This window comes from Gopherus evgoodei, chromosome 2, assembly GCF_007399415.2.
Source record: "Gopherus evgoodei ecotype Sinaloan lineage chromosome 2, rGopEvg1_v1.p, whole genome shotgun sequence".
In the NCBI taxonomy this organism is placed as follows: Eukaryota; Metazoa; Chordata; order Testudines; family Testudinidae; genus Gopherus; species Gopherus evgoodei.
Window position 1 is genome coordinate 87,741,743 of NC_044323.1, and position 15,850 is coordinate 87,757,592.

At 36.4% G+C, this 15,850-nt stretch overlaps 1 protein-coding gene across 6 annotated transcripts in view; it reads left to right on the forward strand.

Moving 5' to 3' along the window:
- Positions 1–15,850, forward strand: part of GOLGA4 (golgin A4) — a 127,356-nt gene that overhangs the window by 62,143 nt on the left and 49,363 nt on the right. For 5 of the 6 annotated variants that reach the window (XM_030551297.1, XM_030551299.1, XM_030551300.1 and 2 more), the window contains 4 exons: positions 6,404–6,582; positions 8,035–8,166; positions 10,118–10,273; positions 11,247–15,532. In XM_030551297.1, the coding sequence (XP_030407157.1) occupies positions 6,404–6,582; positions 8,035–8,166; positions 10,118–10,273; positions 11,247–15,532 (4,753 nt within the window). The remainder of the gene's footprint in view (positions 1–6,403; positions 6,583–8,034; positions 8,167–10,117; positions 10,274–11,246; positions 15,533–15,850) is intronic. The other variant, XM_030551303.1, reaches the window with a different exon arrangement.

The window sequence follows — 15,850 nt, forward strand, 5'->3', positions numbered from 1 at the left end:
CTTAGCAGGAAAAATGTGCTTTAATTAGTAGGTATGAAGTATTTTACCTTAGCTATCTGAAGTAGAACACTGAAGCAATTGAAATTAGTTGTATGTCTTGTAGCATGGAGATTAGTCTGTAAATAACTTCTTCTTTTGGCTTACTTAGAGCTTCAAAACAGGATAGAGATGATTCCCTTGGTACTTCACAAAATTAACTATTGTGGTGAGGCAGACAATTTGACTTGCGGGGTGTGTTATGCTAACCACCACATTTTGGGAAGGTGAGATTTCCACCCCAAATCTCTTTTTAACCAAAACAACAGCAGCAACTATAAAAACCACACCAACAATACAACCACAAACCACTTGAATGTATCAGTCCTGTCAGCATCTAAGTATATGTATCCACTATAGTGACCTTTCTGTGGGTTTGAGGGCACAGTGTTCTACACTGTTGAACAGGCTATTAAAATAAGAATGGTTTTGGCTTCTGGACCATTTGCTGTGTCATATTACATCCTAGTTTTCAGTGATAGAAAGCTAGTAATCAAATTAGAGTACAGAAATTTTGTTAATAGTAGCTCTGAGAGGTGTTTCTGTGTTTTTCCCTTTTATTCAGTTTTCCTTGCTCCTGCCTTGCTTTGTGCATTCTAGAAAATCATTCAGAATGAATACTAAAATCAGTCATGTAGAGATATAGCTTCAGTTTAAGATGAAAGTGTCACACTATTTAAATATAGTTTGATTCAGCAGCATTAAATTACTATAATTGTCAGTTGTAAAACTACTTTATTACTAATTGTAATAGGGCAATTGACATGGCTTTTAGGCCACAGCCCTCTGCTGTAATGACTGTAATATTACTGTTACATACATTTATCACAGGCCTGTACATTTTGTTTAGTACTCAAAGCCCATATCCTACTCTCTTCACCATGTTACCAATTTTGGTGAATATCTGCATTCCTAGACTTGCTTATTTTCAAAGAGTATTGTTACTTAACCAAAAGGGAACATAAAAGTGAGTATTTATGGAAAGAATTTTTTTTTAATGTTAAGTTACGGCTAAGATATGTACAAGCTTACATTCATTACACTTGTATATATACTGTATTATTCATAGTGACATTTTATCTGTTTAAATACAGCATGTTATAATATGTCAGGCTGTATTTTTAACTTACCTGGAATCATAAATCTGTTCACTTTCTTTCCTTTGTAGCTTTTCGTTTATACTTAAAACATTATTTTAATTAGGTGAGCTTGATGAAATGGACCATTATTTCATTTGATACAAATAATTTAAACTGGTGAATATTCACTATTATGTATGGTTATATAGCAACATGATATATAAGCTTATTTTGTAGATAAATATTACATAAAATCACAAGTATGTAAATCTCCCTATTTGATAATTACAGTTCAACTTTTTGTAGTCAGGGTGCATTATATTGAAAACTCACAAAGCATCTTATTTTTGTGCATCCACACATGCCAATAAGTGAATCATGGTGCCTTTCCCAAGCCTTGTATGAACAGGACTGGGGTAAGGTCTCTCTTTTTCTTACATCACACAATGGGTGCTTGAACCAGGCTCTACAAAGTAAATTCTGTGCTTCTCAGGCAATGTCTAACTTCAGTCCTTTTACCTAAATGAATTGTAATTAACTTTCTAAATCTTTGCAATATTTGGCTATCAAGTTACAATGTATCAAAAGTATCCAGGGTGTTTGTAAACTTGCACTTGAAAAGCTCAGTCTTTTATATATTATTAAATACTTGGCATAAGTCCTCACTGTTCAACATTTTGAACGCTATAGATATTAATTTAATGTTAAAGACGGTAATCTATTTTAGTGCCAGGTAGAATAATGCAATTATTTCTGCCTTTATTAGGCAAATTATAATGTGTTTTATTTTGCCATCTCTTTGTAGACCATACTGGTATTCATTTTGACAACTTAAATAATTCTCCTTTAATTTACCCTCCATGGTTTACAGAGAGCAAGAGCATGCTTAATAAGAATTTTATTATATGCATTTCTTAATATTAGGTTAAATGCACAAAACAACCACTATAAGTATATCCAGCTTAACTGGATATACTTATTGCTTATTTGAGTTGCCTCTTCTCTGAAGTTGCATTTTGTGAGTTGGTTGAAACAGATTAAATTTTATATTTCCCCAGTCTGTTTCATAATCATGCTCAGTGCTGTATTCCCTAGTTTTCACCACGTGGTGGCATTCTAGTTGACGGTTACCCCATCAGTACCCTTGAGATATTGGTTATCAGGAACCCTTCATAATACAGACTGACATTAAATGAAATTTTAAAAAATTAGATATTTTTCCCATGTGTATTAACTGTTGTAGAGCAGTGTTTAAAAAATTGTCAAGAACTTGCCAGTGCAAGGGGTGGTGTTGGTGGTAAAAATAACAAAAGTACCCTATTCTTCTTCTAACACAAACTTTAAAAAGAAAGAGAAAGAGAGAAAGAAAGAAAGAAAGACTTAGATTCTGCAGCATCGATGGCTTTAGTCATACTGGACAGAAAAGATTCCTATTTGACTAGGGTGAGCAGATGAATGGGATTTTACAAGGCTAGATTATAGTATTGTTTGCTATGTTTCTTGGATTTTTGTATTGCCAGGTACATTAGAGATGATTAATTTTAACGTTATTCCAAATATTTGTATTTTAACATGTTTCTTTTAGCAGTCACTGTGCTTGTGGAGAGAAGGACAAAGATAATCTAGTTTCTGGGTTCAGCCTAGTAATGTTTTAATGAACAAACAAGGCTTATTATTACAATTTCATAGTCTCAGTAGGAAAAAAAAGTCTTGATAGGTGCCAAATTAGTCAGTTTTGTTTTCCTGGAAGAATGCTAGTTTAACCTCCTGCTGGTTTGAAATTATCACTTGAGTGTCATATTACACTAGTAAAAGCAGCAAAGAGTCCTCTGGCACCTTATAGACTAATAGATGTATGGGAGCATGAGCTTTTGTGGGTGAATACCCATTTCGTCAGATGCATGAAGTGGAAAGATGAGGGCCTCATCCTCCCTGATTGAACTAACCTTGTTATCTCTAGCCTGATTCTTTCTTGCTTGCATATATATACCTGCCTCTGGAAATTTCCACTACATGCATCCGATGAAGTGGGTATTCACGCACAAAAGCTCATGCTCCAATACGTCTGTTAGTCTATAAGGTGCCACAGCACTCTTTGCTGCTTTTACAGATCCAGACTAACATGACTACCCCTCTGATATATTGCACTAGAATTAACTACCTTGAACAAAAATATTAGGTTCTTGCTTAAATACCAAAAGTGCCTGAGATGCATATAATTTCACTTTTAGAGAACAGAATGTCTTCCTGTGAAGTGTTGCTTCTTTGTGCTATCATGTACTCTTGACCTTTATCCACCAGCTTATCTAACTTTTCCCTCAGCATTGTGCTTGTGCTTATGGTGAAGGAGCTGGCCTACTGCATGTTGCTAAACTGCTACATTTTAGTAGTTAGTCCTAGTGTGAACTTGAAATCTTTTATTTGATGAATCTGCAGGCTATGGCAAATGCACTTACCCCTCATTAATTGACAAGTTGCTTACATGAAATTGCAACATATATTACTCAGCCCAAGCGTTGAAAGTGTGAGATGCTCTTATGAATAAAAAGTTAAATAAATTTGAAATATTTAACTGTAGTTTTTATCTCTGAATCCACTTTTGAGAAAAGCTGTTATGTTTTTTAAAAAGTAATTTGTGACACTGGCAGGGTGGATACTCCGTGTAAAGTACTTACGGACAAACTATAGCTGGCTATACATAGGTTTGCAGGAGAAAGTGAGGGAGATCACTCTAGTCCCTGCAGGTGCACCAGTACAGGCTGTATCCATACTAGGGTTTGCCAGGTGCCTGTTTTTTTTGTTTTTGTTTTTAACCAGAAAGTCTGGTTGAAAAGGGGACCTGGCAGTGTCTGGGTCAGATGTACTGATCGGATACCAAAAGTAGGTTACCGTGGGGCAGGCGGAAGTGCTGGGTCATTAGCCTGCGCCAGCCCCTGCTCAGTCAGGGCTGCCTCCTACCTGCGGGCAGGCTTCTTATCAGTCTGCAGCAGCTCCTGTCCCAGCCCTGGAGCAGAGGAAGCCCGGCACATGGAATGGGAGATGAGGAGGGAGGCAGAGATGATTCAGGAAGCGACAACTAGGGAGGATGGGAAGGAGCAGTGATGGGGACAAGATGGGGTGGGGTCTTGGGGGAAGAAGCAAAGAAGGGACATGACCTCAAGGGAGGAGGTAAAGCAGGGGAAGGGCTTTAGGGGAAAAGACGGGGTAGGGGGCAGGGCCTCAGGGGTCCATTTACCAGCAGGTAGAAAGATCGCAACCCTAATCCATGCTTGATTTATAGGCACTGGCAAATGTGGAATAGGGGATATGGACTACTGCTGACCCCAGAAGGTGCATGCCTGAATGGGCTGTGAAGTTGTGCACTAGCAGAGCTGTTTGTCGTAGAGCACTGCGTACCCTTTTTTAGCAGCGCTGAGCAGAGTATACGTTCCACTCTGTTTTATATTGGTTTACTATATATTAAAAATGCACAAAAAAGAATCTCCAGTTTTCTTAACGTTTATAATGTATTTAAACACTTCAGTTCTTCTGATCGTTAGAGCAGGAGGAAGGTTTTAAAAAAAGGTTTAAAAAAAAATCAGTGTTTTGCTGCTGTCAGAAAAATTATCACTTTCTAGTTTCCATTGTGAGGACCCACGAAAAAGCTTCCTCGAGAAATTAACTCCAAAAGGTCATAATTTGGGTGAACATAATTATTTTAAGAAAATAAATCTCCTGAAAATGCAAGAGTAGGCTCAGAAATGAAGATTATAGCTAAAAGCTTTATTTTTAAATGTAATTCAAACACTATAAATGCCAAGTGTCTTTCACCTTTCAAACTCATGGGCAAGTAAAACACCTGGAGGGTTTCTAATACATAATAAAAATATGTAACCCTAAGTGCATAAGAATTATAACTACTTAACAATATTAATTGTTTGTGTTGTCGCAGAATAAGAGGCATCATAATGATCAGTCTGAACCACAGTATATTAAGGGTGAACCAAAGAAACCTGGAGAGCTCCTGCCCTGTTGAAAGGAAATTACTGTTAAGAGGAAGAGAAGCTAGAACTCTGAAGTTTTTGAAAATCATTATCTCTTTGTTTCAAAAACAGTATCCAAGTATTTAGCCAAGCTTGTAGTCGAGCTATAGGCTTTTTTTTTTAGGTATTTTGGATTAGAAATTTCGGAGATTTTCACCTTGGAGTTGAGTTTTACGAAAGTGCTGAAAAGAAGTTTCTACTAATCTGTACCAACAATTAGCTGTATACGAACCCATTTTAAAAATGGCTTTTCCTTTTTATTTGCCCGTGCAGCAGAGAGAGACCCAGACTCATTACCACAGTCAGGAACAAGGATTCCCCTGTAAGGGCCAAATCCTAGTCTCAGTGCGTTGGTTTAATTTACTTGATTTTAAAGGAGTCCTCGGCATAACCGGGTGTGATTATTCATTACTATTGTAGCATTTTAACACAAAAATATGACTTCTTGGTATATTTAAATTATTCTGTATGAGGAAAATAACTGTGACACCTCTGATACTACTGTGCCTTAACAGTTGACAAATGTTTATTTTTTAAATCGTGATCACTCTCTATATTAACAACATGTACAAATTTAAATAACTATTGTATTTCAGTATTCTGACCTGGGTGTCCATTGTGGACATATTTTCCCGTATAATCTGAGTTTTTTGGAGGTAAAACTTCCGTTAAAAGTAATGTTTTATTCTGATATTTAATTTGCAAAGTTTAAAAAATTTCAATTTTACCACAGATATCTGTTGATAAACTGACAAAAACTCTGTGATAAATGAAATGTACCAGAATTGTTCTTCCTTATTCTAATAGGACAGAACTCTTTCTATGATTAAGTAAAAGTGGATGTACATTCCAGTCATTCCTGGCTTTCTGCTTATTCTACCGATAATTTTAGTGGAAAATTTCTTTAAAATAAACTGATGATAAGTTACCTTTCCTTCATGGAGCATTCTTCAGTCCTTTTCAGCTTCAGTTAGTCAGGATATGAAGCTAGAGGAAGAGCTGTGGCTTTTTATGTTTATAGTTAGTGCACTTCATTCTGATTCTGGGTGAGCAAAATATATAGTAACCTAAATGCAATACTGATCTAGGAAGTAGCAACTACTGTTCTGTTCTCTTCCCCTTCTCAATTTAATGAGCTCATGTGAGCATTGTTAGGGCCAAATTCTTCTGTCTGGTTTGTAACTTGTAGTTAGCAGGAGCCCTATATGCATGTTAAGGAAATAATTATTTCTGGAATATCAAATATCTTGGTTTTCTTTCTTGCAGCATTTGAAGAGCTTGAGAAGGCTCTGAGTACAGCCCAAAAGGTAGAGGAAGCACGGAAAAAGCTGCAAGCAGAGATGGATGAAAAAATCAAAGCAATAGAAAAAACAAGTGAGGAAGAACGTGTAACTCTTCAACAAGAGTTAACCAGGGTGAAGCAGGAGGTGGTTGAGATTATGAAGGTAAAAGTTAAGGCTGAGTATGTCTCATTTGTTTTTAAATTAACGCTTTAATTTAACAAAGATTTGGCTGTAAAATGTGTTAACATATCAGGGATTGTTTTCAAACTCCTCACTATTTAATAGAAAAAAATAAATTTAAGGAAAAATGTTCTCAGTAATAAAGTATCAGAGGGGTAGCCGTGTTAGTATGGATCGGTAAAAGCAGCAAAGAGTCCTGTGGCACCTTATAGACTAACAGACGTTTTGGAGCATGAGCTTTCGTGGGTGAATACCCACTTCGTCAGATGCATGTCAGACATGCATCTGACGAAGTGGGTATTCACCCATGAAACCTCATGCTCCAAAACGTCTGTTAGTCTATAAGGTGCCACAGGACCCTCAGTAATAAAGTATTGCAGCAGTTTAAACCTTTCAAAATTCATCTGTCCTTTTCTCTGGCAGCCTGTGGAGGCTTAAAATAGTATGTTAAAGGAAATGCACAGAAACTGCTCAGAACTGACCTCATGGTTGCACACTGTTTAATCAGCGTCTCTGGCTGTGCACCTGAAATAGTTACAATAGACACCGCTTTTCCACTGGCTTCTTAAAATACTCCAGTGCTATTTGTGACAAAGGAAAACTAAGCATGATTAACGTGTCAATTCTCCTTGTCTCTATTATGGTTGTGATTTTTAAAATAGAGTAATTTTTTATTTAGCATTTTTAGTCTAACAAGTCTGAAGATTTTAAAAGTCTGCCACAGTGTGGGCTTTTGTAGAATGTGCTCTCATTCCATCCACTGTATTCGGGTATGAATCTGTGTTCCTCCATCTTATTCTTCTAATAATTTTCAATTTGAACAGTAGTTTCTTGTGTTTGTTACATTATTAACTTTGCCACACTATAGTTCTAATATAGTGTTTTAAGTGAATGTGGTTTGTAGCCGGGGGAGGATTTATAAACTTGTTTACATAAATAATTTACCTACCTGTGTAGGCCTTCATATCTGACTAAACAGTATCTCTTGCTATGATTTCACTAGTTGAGCTTTGTCCTAAATGTTGGCTCATGAAACTGACTTACTGAGCATAGAAAAGGAGCTGCAGACAGTAGCTTATATCGTAAAGTTGTGAGAACATTTTCTCCAATTTAAAACAAAATTAAAGCCGTAAATGGATTTGGGAGCACTGCTGGGAGAGACCTCAGAGTTTTTGTTATTCTGTGACTAGCACTATGCATGAGGTGAGAGAGCATGGAAAAGCATTTCGGAAACTTTAAAATAACTTCTTAGTTGGGATTATTCCTTTAACACGTAATTTTTACTTATGCATGTTGAGTAAAATGCTGCCTATTAAAGGGAAGCAATTAGACAATTACCTTTGTAACTCTCACTAGCATTGTTCCTCCACTGTATGAGAAATAATGCAGGGGATGTTTGTTAATTGAAAAATTAGTAATTTCTCTGATTTACAGAAGTCTTCAGAAGAGCGTGTTGCTGAGTTAGAGAAATTGCATAAAAGAGAACTGGCTACCAAAGAGCAGGAGCTAAATGAGAGATTACAGGTTCAAGGAAAGGAGTTCCAGGAGAAGATGAGGGCAGCTCTTGTAAGCATCCCTAAAAAGTACAAGGTTACTTCTGGCAGAGCTGGGTGGAAATAGAAGTCTGTCTGTAGAGCAAACCCATGTCTCATCCCCTGAACCGCATCATCGTTCAGTAATCCCTATTGGCCCCTGGTAAGGGTATCCCAGACAATCCAGGAGTCCGAGACATTCAGTATGGATACTGCAGCTGCTCTTTATATGTCTTGCTGCTTAATTGAGATAATGAGTCACTTGCACTGGCCAGCAACTGCAGTTGTGTTAACACTCAGAGAGACAAGGTGGATGAAGTAATATCTTTTATTGGACCAACTTCTGTTGGTGAGAGATACAAGCTGTTATCACTCAAGAAAGAGATCTTGGAGTCGTGGATAGTTCTCTGAAAACATCCATTGAATGCACATTGGCAGTCAAAAAAGTGAACAGAATGTTGAGAATCATTAAGAAAGGGATAGATAATAAGATGGAAAATATCATATTGCCTCTATATAAATTCATGTTATGCCCACATCTTGAATACTGCATGCAGATGTAGTCGGCCCATCTCAAAGAAGATTATATTGGAATTGGAAAAGATTCAGAAAAGGGCAACAAAAATTATTAGGGACATGGAACAGCTTCTATATGAGGAGTGATTGATTAATAAGACTGGGACTTTTCAGCTTGGAAAAGAGATGACTAAGGGGGAATATGATAAAGGTCTATAAAATGATGATGAGTGTGAAGAAAGTAAATAAGGAAGTGTTACTTACTCCTTCTCATAACACAAGAACTAGGGGTCACCAAATGAAATTTATAGGCAAGTTTAAAACAAAAGGAAATATTTTTTTACACAATGCACAGTCAATCTGTGGAACTCCTTGCCAGAGGATGTTTTGAAGGCCAAGACTATAACAGGGTTAAAAAAAGAACTGGATAAATTCATGGAAGATAGATCCATCAATGGCTATTAGCCAGGATGGGCAGGGATGTTGTCCCTAGCCCCTGTTTGCCAGAAGCTGGGAATGGGTGACAAGGAGGTGGATCACTTGATGATTACCTGTTCTGTTCATTCCCTCTGGGGCACCTGGCATTGGCCACTGTCGGAAGACAGGATACTGGGCTAGAAGGACCTGTGGTCTGACCCAGTATGGCTGTTCTTATGTTCTAAGCCAAGGGTTGGCAACCTTTTGGAAGTGGTGTGCCGAGTTTTCATTTATTCACGCTAATTTAAGGTTCCACGTGCCAGTAATACATTTTAACGTTTTTAGAAGGTCTCTTTCTATGTCTATAATATATAACTAAACTATTGTTGTATGTAAAGTAAATAAGGTTTTTAAATGTTTAAGAAGCTTCATTTAAAATTAAATTAAAATGCAGAGCACCCTGGACTGGTGGTCAGGAGCTGGGCAGTGTGAGTGCCACTAAAAATCAGCTTACGTACCCCCTTCGGCACCCGTGCCATAGGCTGCCTATCCCTGTTCTAAGCTTTTGAGCCACACAGAGCCCTTCTTCAGGTCAGAAGTTAGTCCAACAAAAGATATTACCTCACCTACTATTTCTCTCTAATATCCTGGGGCCGACACGGAAACAGTTATACTGCATTAACACTCAGTTCACATTTTTAAGATTGTTTTCTCAGTCATTAAGATTAGAGGCTTAATTTTTATTTTAAAGTATAGACTGTGCAGAAGATGGTGGATTATAAGTATGTTAGCTTGTGGCTATTTACCTGGAAAAACTTTCTATTTACTGCTGGCATGGGGATTTTGCAAAAGATCTTTAACAAAATGTATGTTTATGTTGCTATGAAAAACAAAGTCGATTGTGGGTAGAAAATGTAGTTATATAATCCTTTGAAATGTGATTTCCTTTTCTCTTGCTAATTGCTTTGTAGAACTATATCATGATGTAAAAAGAGTTACTTATTGGAGGTTTCTTTTGTACAATATTGTTTTATTCATAATTTTTGACACAGGAAAAAAGTCAAAGCGAGTTTTTACAGACAGTACAAGAAAAAGAACAACAGGAATCTCTGGCATTAGAAGAATTAGAATTGCAGAAAAAAGCAATACAATCAGAGTGTGAGAAGAAACTTCAAGACATGCAACAAGAAATACAGACAGCTAGAACTGTGAGTAAAATTTTAGAATTGTAACTAACCACTTTTCTGCATATTAACAGCTTCATGCTAGTAGACATGGTGAACTTGTATGAATTGGCTATGATGAAAGACTGTCACACTTAGAACATATGTTTTTGTTACCATGATGTGTTGCAGTTTATAATTTTGTGGAGTGTTAAATGGCAGAACGTGGAAATATACTTTTTTCATGTTCAGGTCTAGGGCATGAACTTGTTTTCCACATGCAAAATTTTTGTATACGTTGCCTAGCACAAAGAGGTCAATCTTTTTGGCCTCTTGGTAGTACCATGATATAAATCTTAACAATAAATAATGATCAAGTGAATAAGACTTTGCTTGAGTGAGAGTTTGAAGGATCTGTCCCTTTAGGTCACAAGTAAAATAATTTTATCTACTTGTTACCTAACGGATATTTTATAGATTACTAAACCACTACAGAATTTTTCTAGATTGGGGGTTTCTGCTCACAACAGGTCTAGGATTATACTATCAGCAGTGTAAAGGCCAGAAATAAGGTATGTTAGCAGATGTGTGCAAAGACTACTGAGCACCTGCCGACACTCAAACTACTGGAACCAGAGCCATTAGCCTCTGAAGCTCAGAGCAGTTCTGATGAATTACTTCATGGATTTATTAAATTATTTTAAAACCTGTCAAAGAAGTTATCACATCTAAATTTTTAATATAAGTGAAATAGAAGGACTTCTTTTATTTTATTATTAACCTATAACTTAGTGGAAATAAAATTAATAACAAATGACAATATAATAAATGGCTTACGTAAAACAATTGATTCTGTTTTAGTGTATTGTTGATTATTATTATTATTTATTTATTATTTTAAGCGGGCTACAATTGGAATTTGTAGAATTTGAATCTGGTATATAATTAAGCAGGCATTACAATTTTTTATATTAAAAATTGTTTATCCATGCCACTTTAAAAAATCTTCTTTCAACAGAGAATTCTTGAATTGGAAAGTTCCCTTGCAAAGTATTCACAAGATGACAAAAGACAATTGGAGGAACTAAGTACTTTGATAGAGTCTGAAAAAACCAAGTACAATAAAGAAATCACTGTAATGGTTGAAAAGCACAGGGAAGAGCTAGAAAATGTGAAGCAGCAGGAGGAAGAACTTTGGACAGAAAAACTTCAAATCTTAAAGCAACAGCAACAGTCCACAATAGAGAAATTGAGAGAGAAACATGAGCAAGAAATGGATATAATGTTGAAAGAAAAAGAGACAGTTTTCCGTGCACACGTAGAAGAGATGAATGCAAAAACATTAGAAAAGCTTGATGTGAAACAAACAGAGCTAGAAGCATTATCTTTTGAGTTATCAGAAACACTACAAATACGTCATGACCTAGAAAAAGATGTAGATAAAATAAAGCAGGAGTCTGAGACAAAATTGGAACAACAGAGAAAGCAGTACCAGGAAAAAATGGACATGATGGTTAAAGAGCATGACATATCTGTCCAAGGAATTCAGAAGGCACACACAGAAGAAACTAACCAACTGAAAGTACAGTTGGAAGAAAAAGAAAAACATCTGGAGGAATTAAAAGCACAAGAACATAAACTAAAGGAATCACTTGAAATATCTGAAGCCGAACTTAAGCAAGTGTCTGCTAAACTAGGAGACCTCTGCCAGTCACACCAAAATAACTCCAGTGAGCAGGCAAGGGTTTATGAAGGACAGTTAACAGAGCTGCAACAAAAGTTGACAAATATGGAAGCTGAAAAATCACATCTTAAAGAACAGATTGTAAGAGCTGAATCACAGCTGAATGAAGTTAGGACTGAATTAGATACTTACATATCCCGGGTACGTGACTTGAGGCAGCAGCTGGAAGAGCAGAGCAGTGAAAACATGCAGAAAATAACCTCTCTAAAGCAAAAGTATGAATCTCAACTGAAAGATCTCAGTACAGAGACTGATCAGGCAAAGAGAGATTTGCTTGAGAGAGAAAATCAACTTGAACAGCTAAAAAAGCAACAGAATCAACAAGTGGAAGAGCTCAGACAGAAATTATCAGCCAAAGAGGAGAGAATTAGTGCTTTACAAGTTGAATATGAAAATAGTTTAAAAGATCAAGGAACCAAGATGGAAAAAATCAAACAAAAAGCAAAAGAGATGCAAGAAATGTTCAAGAGGAAACTTTCAGAACAAGAAGCTAAACTGAAAAAAGAATTTGAAAACAAGCAGTTGGAGTTCAGTCAGAAAGAGAAACATTTCAATGCAAAAATGCTGGAAATGGCACATGCCAGCTCAACTGGAATAAATGATGCTGTGTCAAAACTGGAAATGAATCAGAAGGAGCAGCTAGAAAGTCTCGCAGAAGCTCATAGGTGGGAACTAGAAGAAGTTGCACAAACATGGGGGAAAAAACTCAATCAGCAGGTTGAAGAGCTCAAGGAAAAGCACGAAATGGAACTACATAAAAAAGAGAAGGAAGTTGGAGACCTGAAGCAGAAGCTAGCCACCGTCAGTGCTGAGAAAGAAGGGACTAACATAGAGATCACCCTGCTGAAGGAAGAACAAGTGAAGAGAGACGAATCTTGGAATGAATTGCAAGAACAACTAAAGCAGTTATTGGCACAGGTGAACACCTTGTCACAAAGTGAAACTGATCTCAAAGCACAACTTGAAAAACTAGAAGATGACCTCAGTCACTCTCTGAAGGACAGGGCTGTACTACAGGAACAGCTCAGGGAGCAGAAAACAATGGAAGAAAAACACAAGATAAAAGTTACAGAACTGACAGACATGCTGAAAACATCTGATGAAAAACTCCAAATTCTGGAATCTTCACATTGTAAAGAACGTGAGGATTACGAGAAAAAACTAGAGGATAAACATTTGGCGAGTCAGCAAAAACAAATTGAATTTGAGAGGTTGTCAAGCGAACTAGCAGCACAGCTAGATATTTACTGGAAGGAAGCTGACACTTTATTGCAAACTAAAACCAATGAAGTAATTGAAAAATGTACTGAAAAAATTAATTTAGTAATCTCCAGAATTGCACATTGTCAACATCAAACTACAAAAATTAAAAAAGCAATATTAATTAAAAACTGTAAAATTCCTGAACTAGAAACACAGCTTAGACAAATAACAGAACATCAGACTACAGTAAGTAGCTCTTTGCAGGAGTCAACACAACAGTTGCAAGATAAGGAAAATGTAATTATACTCATGAAAGCTGACATTGAAAGACTTGTAACAGAAAAGGAGCTGTTGCAAAAAGAAGGAGGGCATCAGCAACAGGCTGCAACAGAGAAGGAAACTTGTATCACACAGTTAAGGAAAGAATTATCTGAAAATATTAATGTTGTCACTTCAATGAGAGAGGAGCTTAAGGAAAAAGAATCTGAGATCTGTGCTCTCAACAAGCTTGTGAATGAACTAAATGTCAAACTTGAAAACAGCATAGGTTTAACAGAAAAAGAAGCAGCCATATCTTTGTTAAGCAAGCAACACCAAGAGGATCAACTGCAATTATTGAATCAGGTGCAGGAATTATCTTCCAGGGTTGAGTCACTGAGTCAAGAAAAAGCATCAGCTTTGGAGCAGGTAGACCACTGGATGAACAAACTGTCAGAATGGAAGAAAAAAGCACAGTTAAGGTTTACCCAGAATCACAATACTATTAAAGAATTACAAAACAAGCTTGAATTAAATAATATCCAAGTTGGTGGAAAGGATGAAGAGATACATCAACTTAAGGAGGAGCTAGATAAGCAAAGCAGGAATTTAGATAGTTTGAAAGATGTAATGGAACAAAAGCAGAGGAGAAGGGAAAAGGAAGAGGGAAAATTAACTGCAGAATTAAAAATCCAAACAGCGAGAATTACTGAGCTAGAGGAGCACATTGCTCGGAAAACAGCGGAAAATGATTCTTTAATGGAAGAACTTAAAAGGCACAACCAGCAAAGAGACACTGAGCAAAAAGAGCTTGTTCAGCAACTTCAGCAGACTGAGGTTGTAGTTGTTGAAAAGGACAACAGGTTGAAGGAGGCAGAAGAAAAAGTGCTAAGTCTTGAAAAGCAAATGGATTCAATGAAAGCCGAACTCGATACAAAGCAGAGAGAATTTGAACAAATGAAAACTGCAATGATGAAAAGCAAAGAAGAAGAGTTGAAGATGCTGGAAGATAGGATGAATGCAGAAAACACTACTAAATTAGCAGACCTGAAAAAAAAGGCGGAACAAAAAATAGCTTCTGTTAAGAAGCAGTTGACCTCTCAAATGGAAGAAAAAGAACAACAGTTTAAGCTAGCTATGGAAAATCAGTTAAAAGATTTAGAACAAAAAATGCAGGAAAGAGAGGCCAAAATTATGGATTTAGAAGAAAAAAACAGATTAATAAGAGATTCAGCAGACTTGGAAAGAGAAATGATGCAAAAAGTAGAAAATGAAAAAGCTTCCTTAGAGCAAGAAAAAGCCAGTGTGTTAGAGAACGTACGACAGATGTATGAAGAGAAAATAAGTGAAATACAAAAAGACTTAATAGATAAGGATGGATTATTGAATAAATATGAGAACGAGCAACAAGAAAGTAATGACTCTAAACTGAAAATGAAAAGCAAACAGGAGGAACTCTTAAAAAAATTGGAATGTACTGAGAAAAAGCTAAAAGAAGAACAATCTGTGATTGAAAGGCTCCAGAAAGAAATAGAGGAAACAAATAAGAAATATTCTTTGTTGCTGGATCAACACACACAAGATGGTGATGACTTAGCAAGCATCAGAGAAGAGTTAAAAGCCCAGGTACAAAAACATTATGATATGGAAAATGTGATTGGAGACTTTCAGAAACAGTTTCAAGAAAAGGATAAAGTGAGTCAGTCTTTGGAGCAGAAGATAAGAGAGTTGGAGGATGATATAGTAAAGAAGAAAGAAGTATGTAAGATTGAGATGGCAGAGGTATCTTTGAAATATGAAGAAAAATTGCAAGGTCTCCAGCAGCAGCTGGATGAAAGAAATAGACAGCTGAAAATTTTTGAAGAAAATGCAGAAGAAAAGACTAGATCTGATTTAGAGCTGCAGAAATTACTTGGTGATATGCAGACTCAGCAAAAGGACTTGCAAGCTAAACTGAAGGAGGCTGAGACAGAGAAGCAAAAACTGCGCAAAGAAATAAGCAAGGTGCAGAAGGATTTGCGTACTTTGCGGAAGGAGCATCAGCAGGAACTAGATATAATGAAGAAAGAATCTTTAGAAGAAATGGAAAAGAAAATCAGGTATCTTCCATATTCCTTAGTCCATTAAACTTTTTTTTTAACATGATCTTTAGTCACTTTAACCTGAAGATGTATACATATATTTTTAAGCTTACCTTATACCAGTAAAATAGTGATTAATATTTTACTAAGGATTTATTTAAAAAAAAAAAGCAATTGAAAGTAATCCTTCATGAAAAAGTGAAAAAATAAGTTTGAGTTCGTAAACCAAAGAAAAGTACAGTATTTTACAGAACAACTGTATATATCACTCTTGGTTTGGGCTCAGTAATGTTTTTTGAAGCTTTCCTATACAACTTACTCCTGGTGAAATTCTCC